The sequence below is a fragment of the Phacochoerus africanus genome, chromosome 10 (assembly GCF_016906955.1).
Source record: "Phacochoerus africanus isolate WHEZ1 chromosome 10, ROS_Pafr_v1, whole genome shotgun sequence".
Taxonomy (NCBI): Eukaryota; Metazoa; Chordata; class Mammalia; order Artiodactyla; family Suidae; genus Phacochoerus; species Phacochoerus africanus.
In genome coordinates, this window is record NC_062553.1 from 16,624,030 (window position 1) to 16,648,339 (window position 24,310).

At 39.9% G+C, this 24,310-nt stretch overlaps 1 protein-coding gene across 3 annotated transcripts in view; it reads right to left on the reverse strand.

The window, feature by feature from the left end:
• ADGRA3 (adhesion G protein-coupled receptor A3) overlaps nucleotides 1–24,310 on the reverse strand; it is a 120,252-nt gene that overhangs the window by 36,883 nt on the left and 59,059 nt on the right. For all 3 annotated transcript variants that reach the window (XM_047798439.1, XM_047798440.1, XM_047798441.1), the window contains 5 exons: nucleotides 23,090–23,303; nucleotides 18,142–18,306; nucleotides 14,793–14,994; nucleotides 13,002–13,157; nucleotides 798–959 (listed from right to left, as the gene is read on the reverse strand). In XM_047798439.1, coding sequence (XP_047654395.1) covers nucleotides 798–959; nucleotides 13,002–13,157; nucleotides 14,793–14,994; nucleotides 18,142–18,306; nucleotides 23,090–23,303 — 899 coding nt within the window. The remainder of the gene's footprint in view (nucleotides 1–797; nucleotides 960–13,001; nucleotides 13,158–14,792; nucleotides 14,995–18,141; nucleotides 18,307–23,089; nucleotides 23,304–24,310) is intronic.

The window sequence follows — 24,310 nt, forward strand, 5'->3', positions numbered from 1 at the left end:
GCCACACCTACAGCATATAGAGATTCCCAGGCTAGGAGTCAAATCGAAGCTACAGCTGCCAGGCTACACCACAGCCACAGCCACGCCAGACCCGAGCCACATCTGCAACCTACACCACAGCTCACAGGAACCCCGGATCCCTAGCCTACTAAGCAAGGCCAGGGATCAAACCTGCATCCTCATGGATATTAGTCGGATTCATTTCTGCTGCGCTACAACAGGAACTCCCTACCACATCTTAGAACAAAACAAGTAAGCAGTACACCAAGAAATTTAGAGCAGTTAAATTTAGCACAAATAAACTGTAATACTATTTAACTGAGCCACTGATAAATTCATATAACTCAGTGTCCCAAGAGTGGTATTGACAGAAAAATGCCAAGAGGTTTCCAAGGGTTGGGGAGAATCCCAGTTCTCTTTTGAAACTGAAATCTGGGCAAGCAAATCAGCACTATATCACAGCATCCTTCAGGGCCCAGAAGAGAAGAGCTGCCAGGACGGACTATGGGTATGTGACAGGATGACAATTCTAGAGTGTTCTTATTTGTGTTGTAGAAAGTTTCAGAGGATTATATGGTGGTAACTATTCAAATTACAAATTAGTGTTTTCCAGTTTCCAAGAAAACAGGCTACTCAAAAGCAAAATTGCCTTTGAAAATGTTTGAGATCAGGAAACTCTATAATCATCAGTAGTAACAAAATACTCACCCCATAAAGGGGAAGAGACCTATCGCTTTTTGAGTTAGAGTTGCTTTCAATGAGACGTCCTTAGAACTCTGGGATAACGTTACACTTACTGTTGAGTAAACATGAGCTCCGTTTGCTAGTCGGTACGTGGCGATGCGCTGTAGACACTGAACAATTCTACTGCAGGCTTTAGCCTCCCTCTGCGCCAGCCCCAGGACACGCTCGTCAGCCAACATGATGTTACTTGCAATGTCGACCATCACATCGCCCAGCTAGCAGGGATGTAGGAGAGAAAAGGGCAGATCTTTAAAGCCAATGCAGTTGGCTTTGTGTCATCAAAATCCTAATGAGACCCCAAGATTGGCCTTCAGTCTAAATTTTCACATGAAAACCCAACAGACACTTGTTTCTCATTCGAACACCTCCAGGAGCTCCCTGGTGGCCTAGTGCTTAAGGATTCAGCATGGGCACTGCTGTGACTCGTTGTCACCACTGCGAAGCGGGTTCAACTCCTGGCCTGGGAACTTCTACATGCTGTGGGGGCAGCCAGACAATCCATCAATCGATAACACACTCCAGATATGCAAAGCACAGTCAGAGTTCTCATCATGGCTCAGCGAAAACGAATCTGACTAGCACCCATGAGGATGCAGGTTCAATCCCTGACCTCACTTCAGTGGGTTAAAGATCCGGCGTTGTCCTGAGCTGTGGTGTAGGTAGCAGATGCAGCTTGGATCTGACGTTGCTGTTGCTGTGGCATAGGCTGGCAGCTACAGCTCTGATTTGACCCCTATCCTGGGAACCTCCATATGCCATGGGTATGGCCCTAAAAAGCAAAAAAAAATTAAAAAAAAAAGAGAGAAAGAAAAGCACAGTCAATTATGACCACTTGTTAACATACAGCTCAAAGCAGTATACTTAAGTAGCCACCAGATAATCAGTGAAAAGAAAGACTGACATGCAGTATCAAACTGATGGGGGGTCGGCAATTACATTAATCAAGGGGAAGGAAAAGACATCACATGATTCCCAGAACAGAAAGGTCACAACCCTGTGTGGAAAAACGCCGTAAACACTTTATTTTGTGTGTTACTTACTTCTATTAAGAAATACACACTGGCTCGCTCTTAAGTATCCTGTCATGTTCAAAACTCCAGGCATGTCTGACGACTCTGAATCCCCCCCAATGAGCTAGGCCATCACCATGTGTGCATGTGGTTCCCTCTCACTTGAATAAGCTACTTCTTCCCTTCCTCCCAACTCAAGGAATCCTTAAGACCCAATGCCATGGATTAAGTGAGTCCTAGGAAGTGCTCACTTTTTCACTGCTTGTTTTATTTATTTCATTTACTGAATTCTTTTCATCAGCTGAGTACAAAACTTACAGATGCAAACATCTGCCAGGCAACATCAGTGAAACGTCAGCTGGGTGGGGGTGATGGTGACTTTGTATGTCCCTTATCAGAGAAGGGCATTCCACAGTCCAGGCGAAGGAGACACACCTTAGGGGTCTGCTACTGAGCAAAATGTTCAGGGGGGGTTGCTACTGAGCAAAAATGTTCATGAGAGGGAGAGCTACAGCTGAAAGAACACACACATTCCAGAGCTCGCATAGGAGGATTTACAGGCTGGCAGGCCCTCTAACCGAGGAGTAAGCATCAAAAGCCCCAGAGCCAAGGCCATTTCAGCAGCTGTCTTTTGATCATCCCAGAAGATCCCAGCTGAGCTTTTCAGCCCTGTTCTGCCCCCAATCTCTTTACAGGATGTGTAATTATGAGGGCGGAGGTGGGTTTGGAAGAAGTTCAGTCCATTCCGCCTGCGGTTCAGTCCAGGAAGAAGACGAGCCCGCGGAAATCCACCAGATCCCACCCCTGGAGCCACGGAGGGCAGCAAACTGCAGTAAGGACCAGGGCCAGAACAGAGCTGCACATCTTGATGGCTGGCAGGGCTGGCCTCCTGTCCTTCCTTTATCTGTTCATTGAGGGTAACAAGCACCCAGTCTTTTCTGAATGTTGTGAAGCTGCGGTTCCACTAACAACTACAAGGTTCCTGCAACTATGCCTGGCACATGGCAGACACTCAAAACACAGTTTTCATTATTTTATTGCTCTTTCTCCCCCCCATTCCAATCCCCAAATAAGCCTCTCTTTGAGGATGAAGGGCTCTAGAAGAAGTGTTAATAGAGGTACATTTTTCAAGTCTAAATATTCACATATAAGTGGGACCAACACATCCAGCAAACTACCTCATCCTCTGTAAAGCCTCGCAGCCTCGTCCAATTAAAATACAGTTAACTGCCATCCTACCGCCCTTACCTTCCTGTGTCACAATTCTGCCCTTATTTTAATTCCAATGTAAACATCTTGGGGGCAGGGACAGCACAATGTCCTATTTATATTCATACCCTTATTCGTGAGTGTAACTCCTTCTATAAAAGCCAATAGCTTCACAATATCCATTCACTCACTGACTAAATAAATATTTACTGAGGACCAAGCAATGAAAGACACAGCAGTGAAAGAAACACGGAATGTCTATTTGGGAGTTTATATCTAGCCAAGAAAATACATAAGAAGCAAATACATATTTTTAAAAGTGACTAGGTTGTGATATCTGCAATAAATAAGCAGAGCAATAGATGACAGGCAGTAATGGAATTTAATCCCAACACCCTACTTTAACGGACTCACATATTCTCAAGAGGCATTTCACCCAAACCCGAGACATGAACTTGCCTGATCAAGAATCAGGAAGCGCCTACAGTCAAACTTTGTAGAATCCAGAGTCTGTTCATTTGACACGGTTCATTAAAACATCAGTATCCTAGAACATATTCTAAAAATAGATGTAAGGGTGTTGGGGAGATGGCTCAGATTATCAGGGTAGGAAAATGAGACACATGAACACGGAGATCTCGACAAGCCTCTTTACTTCTGCAGAAGGGCGTAGGTGCTCAAAAAGCAAGTGCACAGAAGAAAAGACCCTCCCTATGTATCCCTAAGCCAGGTGACTACCTGTCCCCTTCCCATTGGTCAAGTCAGGGCGCACATTCCTCTCCATTGGCTAATTTGAAACAAATTGTTACTGGGAGAAGGGGGGGGGGGGGAATGTTGCAGGAAGGCGTTTTAGCTGAAACCAGAGCAAAATGGAGTAACCAAGATTTCCTTTGACAGAAAAGACATTATGCTACTTTACACAACGGTAAATTTCATTTTAACAGAAACCCTTATTTCTGGAGTTATGAAGACAGGGAGTGACTCATGAATATGTCAATCAGCATTTATACAGCAACGGGAATGATAACTGCCACCTCTTAATGGGAACTCAGAATAGCTGGGATAACTTGCCTATGTTGTTGTCTCTTACCTGCTGGTATCTCAAATTTGTATATAAAAGTAAACAGGCAAAAGAGATGATCTTTTACACAGTTAAGACATTCTCTACGGCTAACAGAAAAGAAATGACCATTGGTTGCAAAAACCAAAAGATAAAATACAGAAAAATACCGATTCTCCTCCAAGGCAACTCTAATATTTATGTTTAAGAATTAGCACACTTACAAGTTTCATCATTTCTTTAAATATTTTACATGTACAGATAGTATAAAGATCCATCATGAGCCCTGAATGATACATCATCTCTAGTGAAAACCTGTTTATTTTTTGATCAAAGAACTGCAGCTATGGGTCACTAGATAATGCCAGTAATGGAATTTAATGTGTGTTAATAATTATAAAGAAATCTCTCTAAGAAGGTATAGAGCTAACGAGAGTGATTGCCTTAGCTGAGAACAAGCTATTTTCTCATTATTTCACTACAAATGGATAAGAACTAAGAAAAGGGATTTGTTGCCAAAATATTCCCAAGAGCATGTAATCACGAAATGCTCTACATTTCTGTAGCTTGGTTATGGAAGTAGTTCTAAATCCCTCATAGTGGCAAAAAAGGACACAAAAAAGGATAATAGTTCATGAAAAATTACACTGCCTTAAAGAAGTATTCCCGGGAGCTCCCAATGTGGCACAGTTAAGGATCCAGTATTGTCTCTGCAAAGGCACAGGTTCAATCCCTGGGCCCAATGGGTTAAGGATCCAGTGTTGCTGCAGCTGTGGCAGAGATCACAGCTATGGCTTAGATTTGATCCCTGGCCCGGGAACTTCCACATGCCATGAGAGCAGCTCCCTCCCCACCCCCCCGAAAAGGAAATATTCCTAAAATCTGGCACACAAATATTTTTTAATAACACAATTAGCATTAGGAAGCACAGTATTTCTCTTTTACTGCATTCCCTGAAGCGCACGCCAGCCACAAAAGGGTCAGAAGGAATCATACACCTGCTCCTCCACCTGTCACCCCAAGTGATGAGGATCAAATGAACACTGTGAATGCACTTTATCCAAGATAAGGGGTAAAGAAATGAAAAGGCCACACTAAGAACAATGAAGTCATTAAATGCCATCTGTTTTAAAAAATAGAATTTTTTTTTTCATCTTTTTGCCTTTACTAGGGCCGCTCCTGCAGCATATAGAGGTTCCCAGGCTAGAGGTCTAATCAGAGCTGTTGCCACCAGCCTACACCAGAGCCACAGCAATGTGGGATCCGAACCGTGTCTGCGAGCTACACCACAGCTCATGGCAACGCCAGATCCTTAACCCACTGAGCAAGGTCAGGGATGGAACCCGCGACCTCATGGTTCCTAGTTGGATTCGTTAACCACTGTGCCATGACGGGAACTCCAAGAGACAGAACATTTCGTGTTTATTTTGGTATTTATCTTTGGAATCCCGGGCAAAATTAGATCAAAAGCATCTGTAAATTTCATGAATGCCTGATGTTAGTTCACAACACACACAGGATGATACCTAAAGAAAACCATGACATTTAATTGTGATATAACAGGAGTACAATGTAACACTGCAGATAGAACAATCACGTGCCTTGGAATGAAACATTCCCGGGTTAAGATTTCAACCATCCCTTACAAGTTAAATGCCCACAGCAAATTACTTGGTCTCTCCAAGACTTAGTTTGCCCATCCGAAAAATAAGACCAAGAACTCTATGAGAAGTACATGGAATATCTTAATTTGTAGTAAATTAAAAAAAAAATTTAATTACCACCTCACACCAGTCAGAATGGCCATCATTAATAAGTCCACAAATAACAAATGCTGGAGGAGGTGTGGAGAAAAGGGAACCCTCCCGCACTGTTCGTGGGAATGGAAGCTGGTATAACCACTATGGAGATCAGTATGGCGCTACCTTAGAAATCTATACATAGAGCTACCATATGACCCAGCAATCCCACTCTTGGGCATATATCCTGACAAAACCTTCCTTAAAAAAGACGCATGCATCCGCATGTTCACTGCAGCTCTATTCACAATAGCCAAGACATGGAAACAACCCAAATGTCCATCAACAGATGATTCGATTAGAAAGATGTGGTATATATATATATATATATATGTATATATATATATACACACAACAGAATACTACTCAGCCATTAAAAAGAATGAAATAATGCCATTTGTAGCAACATGAACAGAACCATTAAAAAGAATGAAATAATGCCATCTGCAGCAACATGAATGAAACCAGAGACTCTCATACTGAGTGAAGTAAGTCAGAAAGAGAAAGACAAATACCACATGATATCATGTATCTGGAATCTAACATATGGCACAAATGAACCTTTCCACAGAAAAGAAAATCATGGACTTGGAGAATAGATTTGTGGTTGCCTAGGGGGAAGGGAGAGGGAGTGGGATGGATTGGGAGCTTGGGGTTAATAGATGCAAACTATTGCCTTTGGAGTGGATTAGCAATGAGATCCTGCTGTGTAGCACTGGGAACTATATCTAGTCGCTTATGATGGAGCATGATAATGTGCGAAAATAGAATGTATACATGTTTTAACTGGGTCGCCATGCTATAGAGCAGGAAAAAAAAATTGTATTAGGGAAATAACTATTAAAAAAAATAAAAAATAAATCAAATCGTGTCAATAAAACCTCAGTGATACTAAAAAAAAAAAAAAAAAAAGGCAAGTATCTTCATTAAGCAACTCATGCGGTTTTTGAGAAAAGCCAGGAGATCTAGGCCCCTCCCCACATTCATGTTCTCAAGCACAAATCAGTGAGAGACACCCTCAGCAATTCTACCAAGCAGAAAAGCAAGAATTACAGACACGTGTACCAGCAAGCCAACACGGTGGGCAGCTGTCTAGGACAGCCAGATGGAAATGGGAATTTCAGAATTGACGTAGTCCAAAATAACAGCAGCTGATATCACTGAAGTTCAATGAGTCTTCATGATTTCCCCTAATTACACAGTAAGTATAATATTGAGATCATACCTATCTGAAGGTATGTACTTATATTGCCCTGATTACTTTTAAGGAAGGAGCTGCTCTGTTGTGCAAGTCAAGCTTTAAGAGTGTATTTATGTCATTGTTAACCAGCCTTAGCGTCCTGAGGGCAAAGGCATCCCAATGCATACATCTCAGCAGCTTGTAAAGTCGTCAGTGTCCAGTGAGAGTTCTAACTGTGATGGTCCTGAGGACTTTAGCAAAGACGAAAGCTCCGCTGTCACTGCGGTACAGAAGCAAAGAGGGTGATAGTAGGGAATGGGTGGGAAGATAGGAAAAGATGAAAATGTTGCATGGAGTAAATGCTGCATTTATTCTCTATTTCTTTACAGACAGGATTTGAGCTAGCCTAACAAAATTAAAAAGATAACTTTTTTAATTAAAACGTTAATGAAGAGTGGAAAAAAAAGACTTAAGAAACAGAGACATAGTCAAGTTAAAATTACCCATCAATGGCACAGCTGCTGAGATTGGGGGAGATTTGATTCTTGATGTTTCTAGCCAAGGCAATAAAGATAATTTTACAATTGTTAACAAGAGAAAATTTCCTCCAGATAAACAAAGTCACTTTTGGAAAAAGTTCTTAAAACATGTGAGGAACACTATTCAAGAGAGGCAAAATATAATGGATGACACCCTCAGCCAGACCTTCACAACAAATGGAAAAACTTAACTTATAAAGTCCCTCCAATTCCCCCAATGGAAACAGATTTTGTTTTTGCTCTGATTACAAAAACGTACGTGGCATCTTCTTTTCTGGAAGTATGGAAGATTAAGTACTTTGGACAATTTTCCTGATAAAAGTAAAACATGCTAAAAGAAAGAAGTTACCTTTTAAATGCGCCACTGATCAGTCAGAAAATAAAGCTCCACCAAAAACCAAAAGCAAAATAACCACGAATCTGAGGCTGAACTCAGCTGACCATGGACTGTGTTTTGACCTCCAGGCAGAGCCGAGGCCCTGCCACCCCAGGTCTAACGGGAGAAGAGCACCATGGATAGCTAATAACCCAGAGGGGACATCTCCAGGGCAAATCCGCATTAAATCAGCCTCCCGAGAAAGGAAGGGAAGTTCAAGGATGCCTCTCCTGACCTTGGCATGAGACAGGAGGTGAAAAAACCTCTTCCCTGACAATTTGTCAATACAAGTCAACCTCCACACAGGACTGAGAGCAGAGTTCACATTATTTGTCATCTGAAAAACCTCAAGCTGAGAACTAACTTCAAAGTGACCCCTTTAGCCTGATGTTGCCCCTCAACACTCAGCAGAAGCACATACATATCCAAGGCATAACGATAGCTTAGACCACCCTCATTAAGATCCCTTTATCAGCAGCATCAATCAACCCTGCTCTGGAGGGCCTCAACAGTGTACCACCAGGAAAAAACTAAAAAACTAAGAAAAGGATGTATTTTATATAGGACGGAACAAACCAGCTGCTACTAGTGACGTAACTGTTTAGAAAACCCCACACATCCAACTACAAAATTAGATGCATGAATTTTATAAGGAAAGCAGGCACACGGTTCACATTCAAAAAAAAAAAGACAAACACATAATCAACAAAAGACCATGGACTAGGTATTTTATGATATTAAGGACTTCAAGCACATTTGGGTGATATAATAACAGTACCATGGTTGTATTTTAAATTTTCTTGTAATTCAAAAAAAAACTATGGCTAAAAAAACAGCACATCTAAAATCTGCTATTAAAAGTTCCAGCATTGAAAAAGAAAGCCAGAAAGACATGGAGAGCAAGACAGAGACACAGAAAGAGAAGGAGGGAGGCACAGAAATAAAAAGTAAGTAAGTGGGCAGACGAAACAAGATTGGTAGGAGTTCCTGTCGTGGCTCAGTGGTTAACGAACCCAACTAGTACATGGCTTCAATTCCTGGAATTCAAATCTCACTCAGTGGGTTAAGGATTCGTTGCTGCAAGTCACAGAGATGGCTTGGATCCCATGTTGCTGTGGCTGTGGTGTAGGCCTGCAGCTGTGGCTCCAATTTGACCCCTAGCCTGGGAACTTCCATGTGCCACAGGTGCGGCCCTAAAAAGAAGACAAAAATATATATGCATGTTGGTAAATACTAAAAATTGCTCAAGCTTGATGAAGGGAATAACAAAAGTATTAATAACGACATTACTTCTCCTATGCCTTTGGAATTTTCCAATTTAAAAATGTTTCTGAAAAATTCTTAACACATTAAACCCAAAGAGAATTTTTTCCAAAGCCAGATAAGAACAGAAAACAAAGATATTACAGTGGTTCTCAAAGCCTGTGCCAAAGACACCTTGCCCAGCATCACCTGGAATTTAGTAGAAATGCACATTCTCAGATCCCCCACAATCTGACTCAGAAGCTCATGAGGTGGGGCTCCCCAATCTGTGTTGAACCAACTTTCCAAGCGATCATGATGCACTCAGGTCTGGGAAACCATGTTCTAAGAAGGATCAAAAAGCCAGAAGCTGAGTCTTTGAAAAGCTTAACAACACAGGGAAGTCTGACAAGCAAGATCAAGGAGGAAAAAAAAAAAAAAAAAATTTAAATGCCAAAAAAAAAAAAGAAACACATGGTGTTCCCTTGTGGTTCAGTGGGTTAAGGATCCAGCATTGTCACTGCTTGGGCTGCTGCTGTGGCACCGGTTAGATCCTTGGCCCGAGAAATTCCACATGCTGCTAAACAGAAAAGGAAGGGGGAAAAAAAAAAGAAGAAGAAGAAACACAGTTTTCAACAATGATGAACCTAGGAAGATCCCGGCTGGGAGAAGGATGTTGGATCTCATTGTTCCTCCCAGCCCTCTAACCCTTCCCTGAAGCCTCTCAAGAAAATGGCTTGATCCACAACCCTCCCCCTAAAAAAGAAACATAACCATCAACATAGAAGTAATTACATTTTAAAATGAATAAATGAAAGAACTTTACATTTTTAAAAATCTGTACATAAAAATGTAGTAAGCTAGCATTAAGGTGCATGTCTCGGTCACATATTTAAAAACTAGAGTAACACATAACCAACTTTAATCTTTATACGTTCTCCTCTTCTGAAATGGGTATGTTTGTTTTTGTAAGAGAAATCACTCTTTTAAATATGGAACCGACACTGCCTGAGAGACCACCTTCCACTCTTTAAAAGACCCTAGTAAGCACATCATTGAGATCTGGTAGTTTGATACCTTTCAGCAGCCACCCTGAGACAACAGGGAACCACCTGGTGTGGGCTAGATTCAATCGCAGGTTATTTCAGTTATAGCTAAACTAGAAAAAGATCCATAGCAGAATAACGTTTGAGACATAACACAAATCCACTTAATTATTTGTCCAATTAAACTATACGCATTTTAGGATATATTAACATAATTTTATGCAGTGGTAATTAACTTAAAATGAAGCCCTTAAACCGCAAAATTTCTTGCCATAATAATAAATAGTAAAAGCTATGACATGGAGTTCAAGTGTCCAAAGAACCAGATGTCTGTTACAGCATCGTAAGTAATAAATATTACACTTACATCTCAATTGTTCAATCCTGTTTTCCTGTTTATTCTATTTCTACTTAATATGTCACTTTTAATTTTTCCCAAAGATAATTATTTACCTCCTGTGTCAGCCAGTGAACATGACAGCAATCTCAATCCTGAAACTAAGTTTTTAGAAAAGTTTCTAAAGCAGCCTAGCGACTTTTTTTTTAAGGACCTCTTTCTTAGCTTCTGAGATCATAAGAATGCTACATTTCCTAACCCTGTAAAAAGGATATCTGAACTTTGCAATGATTATGCAAGATAGCTTCACCTGCATTTTCTCACTTGCACACTGAAAACTTTGCAAGTTAAACAGGCCAAGGAGCATCCCTATTTTAAAAATAGAGGGCCCGTGATTAACAACTCACGAAACCATGTCTACTTCCAGTCCTCAAGACGCTTCTTCCTATGAATGTACCAAAGTGGCAGACCACTGATTTCACACAGTGCAAACACACTGAATTGCACACACCTCAGAGCACCATATTGCTTTTCCCAAGTCCGGCGGTGAGCTGAAGTCTCTCACATTAGCATGGGAATAAACACGGATCCCATGATGGCAAAAGCCTTTTCAATGTCCACATTCCAAACGTCATTCCAATTATTCTAGTGACCTGAAATGTCCACCTTCCATGAATGACTTCTAATCATGCGGGCAGCTAATCTGTGATCATAGTCAACGAGGGAGGGCAGTGTTACCACAGGGCCAGAATTCATAAGGCTCCTCCAGTGCTAGAAAATTATGCCATGGGAAGCCGGCTGTGGTCCACTGACACAAGCAAGCAGAAGAACAGTTCGTGAGGAAACCCTGGTCTGAAGTTCAGATGACAACACTGAAATGCCATATCAGCATCAAGTGGTCAGCTGACCTGAATCACATTTATATACATAAAACTATTTCCTTTCTTTTAACAGCTACCTCATATCGAATAAAGTATCTAAGGTACTAGGGCTGCAGTTTCAAAACTTACCACCAAAATACAAGATATGAACAGATATTATACTCCAAAAAAGTTCCATAGATAAAAGATTTAGGGAAACAAGGAATATTATTTACCTTTTTAAAAATTCTATTTTTTTCCTTTTTTTTTTTTTTTTTCTTTTTTGGGCTGCACTTGTGGCATATGGCTGCTCCCAGGCTCAAGGTTGAATGGGAGCTGCAGCTGCCACCTACACCACCGCCACGGCAATACCTGATCCAAGCTGCACCTGCAACATGCTCTGCAGTTTGCTGCAATGCCAGCTCTTTAAAGCACCGAGTGAGGCCAGGGATCAAACCAGCACCCTCACAGATACTAGTCAGGTTCTTAACCCAAGTCATAATGGGAACTCCTCGTACTATTGACATTTTAGCACATTAATGAATCTGAGATGCCCCACATGAAGAAGTATATTAGACTTTGTTTAGTCAGTCTTTTCCCCACAGTGGCATACTGAGTCCTTCTGAAATACCACAACAGGGCAACACTGTTTCAGAAAGTAAACGCAATACAGAAGAAAACTTCTGGATTAAACAGCCAAGGTTCTTGGGTTCTTTTTCAGCCCTGCACTAACCTAGCTGTACAACCTTAGGGAAATCATTTCATTTTCTTTGGGCTTCAGTTTATGATCTAGGCTTGGTTTCTTCTACCTCTAAAATTCATTTTTATGTAAGCGATATCATCACGAGAGAAACCGTAAATAAAGATCTCCCCTAGATTGAAACTTAAAGAACGTTGATCCACATCTAAAAACTTATTCAGAACACTTACTTGCTGCTCAAACACTCTGAAAACTGTGGCTGTCAACGTTTTCCCAGAAAGGACAGCATGTTGACAGGCGTATCAGAGTTTTAATGTGGCCCCTTTTCAAAGTCACTAAGTTTTCATAACTTGTGCATTCCAATCATTTGGGACCTTTTTTTAAGTTCCTAAAATAGTCCTTCATTTCTCTAGGACATTCTAAAATCAATTAGGCAACTTAACACAAGATGGGGGTAGCTAAAACGCTCATTAAGAAGGGTAAAGACATGATGGTGCAGAGAAGAGAAATCCCGGGCAGCCCAAGCTCAGCAGCCGGGCTAGCCCACAATGTGGATGCAGGTGGCTGCTTTCTCACGGGCTGGCTCTGCTCTCTTAGGGGATCTTCTTTTCTTTCCAAGAACTGACAGTTCACCTCTACTCCTCCCAACAAGTCACTGTAACGAATGGAGCCTTGGTTTCTCTACCACAATCTTAGAAATTAAAAGGTATATTTAGTTCAAAGACAGCAAACATCAACCAGATTTTAAAATACATAATACATACATACATACATACATATATATATATACATATATATATATAATAGAACAGAATAAAATAGAATAAAATACAGATTCAACCCTGTCACATGGCCAGTTGCTGACATGCTGCATGCTACCAATCTGAACCAGAAAATACCTCTTTTGACTTCTCCTCTTTGGTAAATCTTCCAAATTTTTCTATCATTTCAGCCACAAATATAACATCCATCTTGTCAGAAAAATTGGCAGCTTCCACAGTGTAAGCCAACAATTGTCGGGCAGTAGCCACAGCGTTGGTCAGATTGAGGGGCATCTATGTTAAAAAGCCAAAAAGAAACTCTTAGCAAAATAATGAACAAAATTTTGACATTTTACCTTTGTAACTGAAAACATGGCGATCAATTCAAACTCTATTATTTACTCACTATGTCTTCTTTAAAATGCTTTTCCAAAACTAAGAAAATTGAAATTTTATTGGAAACTAACCTGAAGGAATTTTTTTTTAAACCTGGAATGAAATATAACAATACATGAAAACACATCAGGGAAACAGGCTGCACCATCTCTTTCTCTCTACCTATCCAAATTCTATACATACTCAATTCCAATCACCTCGTAATGCCTTCCCTGAGAATTCCAGCCGGGGGGGATCAATATCTCCCCTGGAACTCCTGCCCCACAGGGGATGAACCACTTATTTAGCACTTATCTATATTCCCATGCGCTGCCGGAAAAGTTTTACATTTGTTTATTTACTGACTTAAACACGACTCGGCATCAACCACTACAAAAATTGAATCTCAGGAACAAAAGAGCATAAGAAAATGTGTAACACAGAAACCACCTGCCAGCTGCTTATAATCTGCCATGGTTTTTAAAAAAAGACACATCGAAGCAGAGATAAGAAAAAGCTTATGAACAGTACAACAAGGGATCACTTGTGAAAAGGGAAGGGAACTCAAGAGGTGGCTTCCCAGGTACACTTGAAGGATGGCTGGAGTCTGCCTGGGGATACAGATAATGATGGTCCTCAAACAAAGGCATAAAGTCAGGCGGTGACTGCAAAGGAAGGGTGATGCCAGGATGCAACTAGAGATTCTCATACTAAGTCGGTCAGAAAGAGAGAGACAAATACCATGTGAGGTCACGTATACGTGGAATCTAAAACATGGCACAAAATGAACCTATCTACGGAACAGAAATGGACTCACAGACAGAGAACAGAGGTACGGTTGCCAGGGGGGTGGGGAGAGGGAGTAGGATGACTGGGCGTTTGGGGTTAATGGATGCAAACTATTATGCTTTGAATGAGGTCCTGCTGTATAGCACAGGGAACTGTGTCCAATCTCTTGGGATAGAACACAACAGGGGTGATATGAGAAAAAGAATGTGTGTATATGTGTGACTGCGTCACTTGGCTGTGTAGCAAAAATTGGCACAACACTGCAAATCAACTACACTTTAATTAAAAATAAAAAGTGGAGTTCCCGTCGTGGCGCAGTGGTTAACGAATCGGACTAGGAACCATGAGGTTGTGGGTTCGGTCCCTGCCCTTGCTCAGTGGGTTAACGATCCGGCGTCGCCGTGAGCTGTGGTGTAGGTTGCAGACGCGGCTCGGATCCCGAGTTGCTGTGGCTCTGGCATAGGCCGGCAGCTACAGCTCCGATTCAACCCCTAGCCTGGGAACCTCCATATGCCGTGGGAGCGGCCCAAGAAATAGCAACAACAACAACAACAACAACAAAAGACAAAAATAATAATAATAAAAAAAATAAAAAGTGATGCCAGAGGGCCTTGAATACTGGTTGAAAAGAGCAAGTCTGATCCCAAAGACATGATCAGCTGAAGTATAAAAACCAAACCTTTACTAGTATTTAAAACAATCTTATTTGGTGTGACTACCACATTTTGGTAGCAACCTCAGCAAATCTGAAGACCTTCTAGTTACCTGATTAAACATATAAAGAACTCTGGTGACATCGTTTGCATACTGGCAGCGAGAATAATCATCGTCGGCCCAAAAGCCACCTCTGTCACATCTGCGCCAGGCCTTTCTTTCATCCTGTGTGTTTCCAGGATAGATCCCACTGCCATGGTTGTTCCGAGCGCACTGCAGGTAGGCAGTGATGCCCGCCAGCGTTCTGGGCCATCTAGAGAGACAAGACACAAAGCAAAGGAAAAAACCTACGCTGATACAAGCAACAGCAAAGGAAGGTCAAAGATTAGAACATGTCACTCAGAATCAGAAAAAAATCAGGGAGAACAAACTCCTTTGATAATAAAGACAAAAATTATTCATTAAAAAAGTTATAATAGACTAAACCATTTTTTAAGCTATCAGTCAAGCATGTTTTAATACCATAATAGAATATTTTCCTAAACTATAATTATGAACAGACAGGCATATTGCATCTTAATCAGGTTTAAAAATATGGTGCAATGAATGTTTTTACATTTCTTTCTAACTGCTGTTACTATATTGTTGGCCAATATACCATTAGGTAAATAAGGTCAGAATCTTGCCCAATATAAATAGAATTTGTCATTCACAGAAGTAGAGTTAGTATATGTGCAGAAAAGAGTTACCACAGCAGATCTGAGACTGCTATCCTTAGAAAAGCCCGCTTGCAATGCTGGCCTTCAGTGGCATCTAGGAATCTGGGACCTAGAATGTTCCCATGACAGTTGACTGGTAAGAGGGATTCACCGTAGTGACCTCGACGGTTCAGACAAGCATTATGGTTCTTGCCGAACACCTGCTTTCTTCCTGGGCGTCTGAAGCTTTCAAACGAGGATGCCTACATGACCAGCTCCCAATCAGAACTCTGAGTGCTGAGTCTCCAATGGGCTTCCCTGGGCAGAAACACTGCATAGAGGTTGCTGCCTTTCCAAGGCTGAAGAAGTAGTCTCTGTGTGAGCCTCGTGGGAGGGAGAGATAATCAAGAGTCCCACACGTGGATCTCTCCAGATCCCATCTGCCTTTTTCTTTTATTATCCAGATGTGGTCACGCCGTCACTACAGCTTGGCTGTGTCTACAGCTATATGCTGAATCTTGTGAGTCCTTTTAGCAAATTTCTGCACTTGGAGTAGTCTTGAAGACGTCCATTCCATCTACAACTGAATTTATCTGGGTGAAGGCCAGACATACTGTATAGTCAACTCTGCAAGTGATTACAACAACCTGCTGGCATGGGTCAGCACTAACTGGATTGGGAGAAATCTTTGTTATACACAGCTCAATTTCTCCAAAACTGGGAATGATAATGAACATTTTTTTAGAAAAGTTAAGGCTGACTCATAACACATGAACTGCTAAATTATAACATCAGCCACACCAAAATATAATACCATATCAAAAACCATATAAATAGATTAAGCAACACTAAATCTTATTAATGCAGTGGAAGTTTAACCGTATAATATCTTAAGGAAGTGTCAAAAGATAAATAATTCATCACTCAGTTAAATAATTAGATTCTTCTTCTGTTTCTAAAAATGGAAAACACTCCAAAACTGTGAATAAAAATAGAAAACCCCACATAAGCAGAAAACATGATTAATAAATATATCAAGTATAACAAAACAAATGTTATCTTTCACTTTAAAGTACACGATATAAATATTATAGATTAACAGTTAATCCACATAAAAGACTTATCCATTGGCCATAATAAATTACAATTTCCATACACTCATGTCGAGGAGAGTTTTAAAAGGGCCACAGTAGGACAAAAGACAATTTTTTAAAAAATCAATGAAGAACTAGTTGAGCTAAAGACGTTATTGCTTTTTTACTTTGTTGTTGAAAGATGAACACCAAAGGGTGTTTTTCTTATCCTTAAAAATCAGGCTTACAGGAGTTCCCATCATGCCTCAGCAGAAAGGAATCTGACTAGAATCCCAGACCTCGTTCAGTGGGTCAAGGATGCAACATTGCCGAGAGCTGTGGTGTAGTCACACATGTGGCTCGGAGCTGGTGTTGCTATGGCTGTGGCGTAGGTCAGTAGCTACAGCTCCGATTCGACCCCAGTCTGGGAAGCTCCATATGCCTTGGGAGCGGCCCTATAAAGCCAAAAAAAGAAGAAGAAAAAAAAAAAAAAAAACAGGCTTACAATCACAAGGCAGCAATACCAATCACAGACAATGCAAACTGTGTATTCAACAATCTTTATGCTGCTTTAAAGAGCTACATATTTCCCTTCATTTAGATCTATAAACTCATTCTTAAAATCTTAAACAGATTCTAAGAATTTTAGGTTAATCATAGTTAAAGAGAATGTCTTAAGGCAACTTTGCAAGAAAGGAGGGTCTTAGGTAAAAGTTGTTACCGCTTACAAACTCTAAACTTTCTTTAAAAAAAAAAAAAGTGTGATAAATTTAACTCATTCTGTTTATCTTAACAGAGTCCAACAACAATGGCTCTCCAACTCTCTCTCAGGCCACCCAAAAGCTTTCATTTCCCAAAATCCCTCTCACTTAATTGCCGGAAGAACCAAATAGGAAGGAAAACTGGATATGTGTTTCTACTAATTAGGATGTCTACTTAACTGTCCATGGTTAAAAGTGAATTAGCACTACAAAACCTTCCAAAGATCACACCCAAAAAAAACACAAAAAAACAAACAAACAAAACCAGGAAACATCAGGAGCCTATCCGAATTTCACACTACTTTAGGAGAATTTCCAAGATGTTTCCAGAAAGTAGTGGTTTTTAACTTTTACAACAAAACCACCTGATAAAAATGTATACTTCTGGCTCTACCTTCAGAGACTCATATCAACAGATCTGAGATAAAGTTCAGGCACTTGTTTTTACTTTTTATCTCCATAAATGATTCTGAAATCCTGTTCCATAAGGGTAGTCCTTAGATCTACAAGGATATATATGTGAATACGCATACATTTCTCAAATGTTCTTACACAAGATAGGAGAGCAATTATATACGTCTGTGCCTTTAAAGAATAAAGATATGTGGAGTTCCCGGCGTGATGCAGTGGAAATGAATCTGACTAGGAACCATGAGGTTGCGGGTTCAATCCTGGCCTTGCTCAGTGGGTTGAGGATCCGGTGTAGCCGTGAGTTGTGGTGTAGGTCGAAGACGTGGCTTGGATCTGGCATTGCTATGGCTGTGGTGTAGGCCAGCAGCTATAGCTCCGATTGGACCCCTAGCCTGGGAATCTCCATATGCTAAGGGTGTAGCCCTAAATAGACAAAACACACACACAAAAAAAAGAAGAAGAAGAAAGAGAGACGTAGGGCAATCAGCCCTTTCCAAGCATTCTGCAGGTCACTGACCTGAAATCCCCCTTATTGTTCACCACCCTCTCTGGAGGACAGTACTGGGCAGAGCTTTCTAATACTACGATATCCACGGTCCTTGTATTGTTCCCTCGTTTGGTCTGGACGTGACAGCCCCAATTTCCAGTTGATCCGGCCTGAATATTAGAAATGGTTAGGGCACTGTATGGAGAGAGAGGTTAAAAAGAGAAAACATGGTTAGGCAAGAAGGGAGACAACAAGGGCTCCAGTCATTCATCGAACAAACTTATCTGAGTGGGACATTGAGGGCTAAGCACTTGCTAGGTAGAAATGAATATAAAAACGACCCTTCCATTTAAGTTCCTCCATGCTGAGTCAAGACAGGCAGGTAAAGGGAGACCTAAAATTCAGAAGAATGAATGAAGGGCAGTGTCACAGAGACGTCTCCCTCCAAGAAAGGGAGAATAGGCCACAAAGAGGAGGGGAAACCAAGCACCAAGGCAGAAACATCATGGCACTTTCTTCAGCAAAACTAATGGAGAAGTTTCCAAGTTGGAGCTACCTTTCCAGATTCTAGGGAAAATATTCAAGCAGGAAGGAGATTCATATCATGAAATGTGTGATTAATTTTTAAGATGAAATATTTTGTGGAAAAGGGTCACCACTAGAAACAACCCATCGTGTCCCTAAAAAGCTTTAGTAAATTACCGATTAATGCTTTAACAAAAGTAGTTTTCCGTTTAAAAGTCTACCTCAACTTACTACATGACTGTATTTCTCAACAGCTGCCTGAAAATTCGACTTTCAAGATGAAGTCATAATTCTCTAATATAAAGCCTATTAATTAAAGAGCAAATGTCAGAACCTTCAATTAACCTTTATTCCCCAGACATGATCTACTATGCTTTGCTTTTATGTAGACACAAATAAGAAATCATTAGGCATAAATCACATATCATTTTAATTAACTTACAAAATTATGTCTTGAAGTGAATATGCATTTTTTCCAGTGTCCTAAATCATTAATGGCTATACAACAAAAAAGGCTCAAACAAAACTTTGAGGCATTGTGATTCTGAATCACAGAAAATGTTTATCACATTTACTAAGTTAGTAAACAAACTAATACAATGAGATAAATATATTCAAAGTATATATTTGACACAGAAAAATTTGGCATTAATTTAAATAACGAGAAAGTCTGGCAAACATTCCACTTTAAATGACTCTACTGAACTAGAAAGAAGTGTATACAAATTCTGGACAATAAAAAGCATTCTCTAGTGCAGATGTCCCCAATCTTTCTTAGTTCATGGTACCTTCACTGACTAACTTTCACAGTGCCCCTAGTTTAAAAGAAATACCTAGAGTGGTTCCAATGACTACACGAAATACCAAAGCTGTGTCTCCATGTCCTAATAACTTAGTAGCCAATTGAAAAAAATAATTTTTTCCTTCTAAAATAAACACAACTACTTCCTAATGGTTTGTGTATGCCTATTGGGCATTCCAAATTAATCAAACATTAGATACAGACCAGACTATGATGTCCACAATTCTTGTTCCAAATGGTTTTCACATAGTACTTGCTTTGTGACACAATCATTGTCAAAATCCCATTAACCCTAAAGTATGGTACCAGCAAAAGGGATGCAGCATAATGTAATTCCAACACCCTAACTGCCTGGGGCTGGCCTCTTGTGTGGTACTGGCAAATGTCAAGTATCACTATTATGCTTCCTCAAACACTTAAAATAACCCACAGCACTTCTGTAAACTCACAGATGTGGCCTGGGGTATGTTAGCATACCCTCTGGGAAAAATGGTCCTAATATATTTTACAAACTTTTTTTAACATAACTTTTAGCAATATCTTCAATGTCTAAAACCAACTATTGGAATAAACATTTCAGGAATCCTTAACACAGTATATTTAGGAGATTTAAGGAGAAAAGAGGTGGCTTCAGTTGCAATTTCGAGGAAATCTACCAACTCTGGTTCTTACTAATGAAGGATCAATGACATTAAGACCAATGGAAAAAAATCACAAGGTATACGAAGTTAACCAATCCGATAACCACATATTTCCTTCTTCTACAACATTTTTACTATTCTCAGCTAACTCTGTTGATAAAGGATTTTGCAGTCTTCATACCAAAGATTTTCACTTTAGTAAGTGACCCTACTCAAAAAAAAAAAAAAAAGGTAGGCAAAGCTGCTATCCTTAGAATTATTTTTTTTGTAACGCTAAAAAAATCTGGATTAATTTAAACGACTTATAGAATTTATAAAGTAAGTCTACTTTATAGTGGCAAAATTTAAGAGTCTAAACTAAAGCTCTTTTATTCAGAAAAGGGTTCTATTATATCTTTAAAGCTTTACTGTTGTATTATACGTCAATTATTGTACTCAAATAATAAAGTGCTTAAAGCATATGACTTGGTTAAGTTTTGACAAAGGTATACACTATTGAAATTATCACCACAGTAAAAATAATGTAAACATTAGAACCTTCTCATAGGGAGTTCCCCTTGTGGCGCAAAGGAAACAAATTTGACTAGGAACCACGAGGTTGCAGGTTTGATCCCTGGCCTCACTCAGTGGGTTAAGGATCTGGTGTTGCCATGAGCTGTGGTGTAGGCCGAAGACACAGCTCGGATCCCGCATTGCTGTGGCTGTGGCACAGGCCAGCAGCTGTAGCTCTGACTAGACTCCTAGCCTGGGAACCTCCATATGCCTCGGGTGCGGCCCTAAAAAGACACAAGACAAAAACAAAAGAATTGCCTCATAGGAATTTAATATATTAAGTGCAAAGAGCATATAAAAAACTTTCCTAACAATTTTATCCCCTAATAAAGGAACTCTGCTTGTAGTAATAGCAGAGTAGCTCTTGTCAAACCACCCTTACTGCAATTAAACATTATAAGCTGTAGACAAACTACAAAATGTCAACTCTCTGAACACATGGAGAGTGATCTATGCAAGCAGAAACCAAAGAGAAGCTGAACTAGGAAGAAGTGACTGGGTCACTTTGCTGCTGTACAGTAGAAATTGACAGAACACTGTACATCAACTATAATGGAAAAAATAAAAATCATAAAAAAAAGAACAGATTGCCCCTGGGGAGTAACCAGGAAATTTTTTTAAATGGCTTTTACCCAAGGGCAGGCACTAATCAAATAGAAACTCACTATCTTACTGGCTGAAAACATCAGAAGACAGAAGTAGAAAGGAGCCTGGCTAGAAGCTGAAACTTTTGCATATAAAATCCACCCTGCTCTCTAACTGACCCCTGACTTAGATGCAGAAAGGGCAAACACCAAACAGATTTCAGCAGCTGCTTACTACAAAAAAGCCAGATCTAGGAGTTTGAGTTTAACCAAGCAAACTGCTCAATGACACAAAAAATCAGCTCTCTTGAGAAGAATACAACAAAGTCCAAATTCAAGTGTCAATGAATTTTTACTTTGAAGGCCAGAAATAGTAAATATTTTAGGCTTTGCTGACCAAGAAGAAACATTGAGAGTATTATATAGGTAGTTATAGAACCATATGAAATGGAACCATTTAAAACTGTAAAAAAGAATTCACAGGCCAGATCTGGCCAGATCTATACCTTCGCCAACTTCCCCCTCTATAGCAAATCATTCACAATGTCCAAGATGCAAGCCATCATTAGCGGACATATAAACAACATTTTTTCAAATAGAAAACTATAACCAGATTCATGAGAAAAGGAGTCAGGACGATGATCCCAAGCGGACCCAGATACTGGAATAAGACAGCAAGGATTTAGGAATACCTACTTAGACGTGTTAAAAGACATAAATGAAAATATGCTTCTAATAAGAGAAATTATAAAACAGAATATTCGACACCCCCAAATTCCCAGACCTAAGTCTTAACTCAGAGAACTTTTAGTTTCTCGGTAATTTTTTCATGGTGCTTCTGTAAGTTTGCTGTAATACCACCCTAATGTGCCCAAGCAAAGTTGAGAAACTACAGATCTGTTCTTAAATATTCAAGCTGAGTTCCATTTTTAATAATTTGGTGAGAGTTCCCGTCGTGGCGCAGTGGTTAACGAATCCGACCAGGAACCATGAGGTTGCGGGTTCGATCCCTGCCCTTGCTCAGTGGGTTAACGATCCGGCGTTGCCGTGAGCTGTGGTGTAGGTTGCAGACGCGGCTCAGATCCCGCGTTGCTGTGGCTCTGGTGTAGGCCGGTGGCTACAGCTCCGATTGGACCCCTAGCCTGGGAACTTCCATATGCCGCGAGAGCGGCCCAAGAAAATGGCAAAAAGACAAAAAAAATAATAATAATAATTTGGTGAGAAGGAAAGAAAGAAAAAGACAGAAAAAAGGCATGGAGAACTACACAGACAAAAAGAGAGGCAGAGAAAAAGAAAGAGAAATTTCAATGTCTACGGATTAAGATTTTACCAAAATAAAACACAGTGAGTAATAATATCATATATATTTCTATCCTGTTTTTGTGTGTGTGTTTTAAGTTCATTCAAATTAACTATTTTGGTGCTCACACCAATCGTGGGATTGACAGACAGGTGTTATATTCTTTTATATCAGTTGGGTAAACACACAAAGTATCTTAATGTAACATTAATCACAAGATAGTGAAAATTAGATGATTCCTAAAAGTGAAATTCTGAGCTTCTTAGTAGCAGGAATTTGCTGGAAATTAAGTTTGGCACTAAAAGTTTATCTTTTCCTCCTAAAACTTTAAACAGAAAATCTCCAACTTTTTAACAGTGTTTCCCTTTTATCCTTTACTTTTTTCTTCTAAAACTGGATGGAAAAGACAGCTATTTAATTTTATAAGGTAAGTAACAATCAGGAAAAGGAATGCCAGGTATTCACTTTTTAAATGCAAGAAGATAAAACATTCATTCAAATTTCAACTCAACATTACAATTCTGAGATGACAAACAAAATCCACAGAGACATCTCCACATCTGAAAATGTTTACCTTGCAATCAATGAGCAGTTGTGAATCATGTTCTTTTCAACAAAGATACCTTGCGATTCATCAGTTTCAACTATGCGCCCATCCTGATACCATAACACTTGCATGTCTTGATCAATATACGAAGCCATGCACTGGAAAGGAAGGCTGTCTCCTTCAAACACAACTTGACGATGGGATGGAGTCATATAGAAAGACGGTAATTCCAGGGGAGGATCTAGAGACAGTGAAACAAAGACTCAGGAAGCAAATACACTATATTCACGTGCCAGAATTATAAGTGATAGAAATTCTAATTTTAAAAAGTTTAATGGAAAAACAAATTCCTCAACCAGCATTCTGATATTAGCATCAACAAAGCCATTACTGAATTATCTGGGTCCAAGTTGAAAACAAAATTAAGTAAATTTAAAATAAAACCATTTGATATCATTTCTGACATTTAGTTGGTCCCTTTTTGATAGTATCCTAAGACTATCAAATGATTACAGAATCAACATTGCAAGAACAAACTAAAAGGATACTGAGCTCTGGGGAAAGAAACTGGTCCTAAGTAACTGCTGGTACCTATACAATTTTACTTTTTTATTTTCTTTTTTTTTGTCTTTTTGCCTTTTCTAGGGCCTCATCCGAGGCATATGGGGGGTTCCCAGGCTAGGGGTCTAATTGGAGCTATAGCTGCTGGCCTACACCAGAGCCATAGCAACGCGGGATCCAAGTTGCGTCTGCAACCTACACCACAGCTCAGGGCAACGCCAGACCCTTAACCCACTGAACAAGGCCAGGGATCGAACCTGCAACCTCATGGTTCCTAGTCAGGTTCGTTAACCACTGAGCCATGATGGAACTCCCTATACAATTTTAGAAGACACTGTGGAGACTATATCACCTTGGATTAAACCACTGTTTTCTGGTTTTAAAAGTATTATATACTCACTGCCGAAAATATTAGAACATTTAAAGAAAAGGGGAAAAAAATCTTTAAGATCTTTATCTTATAATCATTTTTACAAAGCTGGTATTTCCTTCCAGTCAGAAAAATAAAAGGGAGAAATTTTATATATGCAAAAATGTACACAGATACCATGGCTCATTAAAAGTCCTTAAAATATTTGGTCCATTGGACTAATAACACAACAATCCTATCTTTAGTAACAGTCTATCCTAAAGAATAAAAGCAAATACACAAAGAGGTACACAAGGAGATTAATCCTTTTAATATTT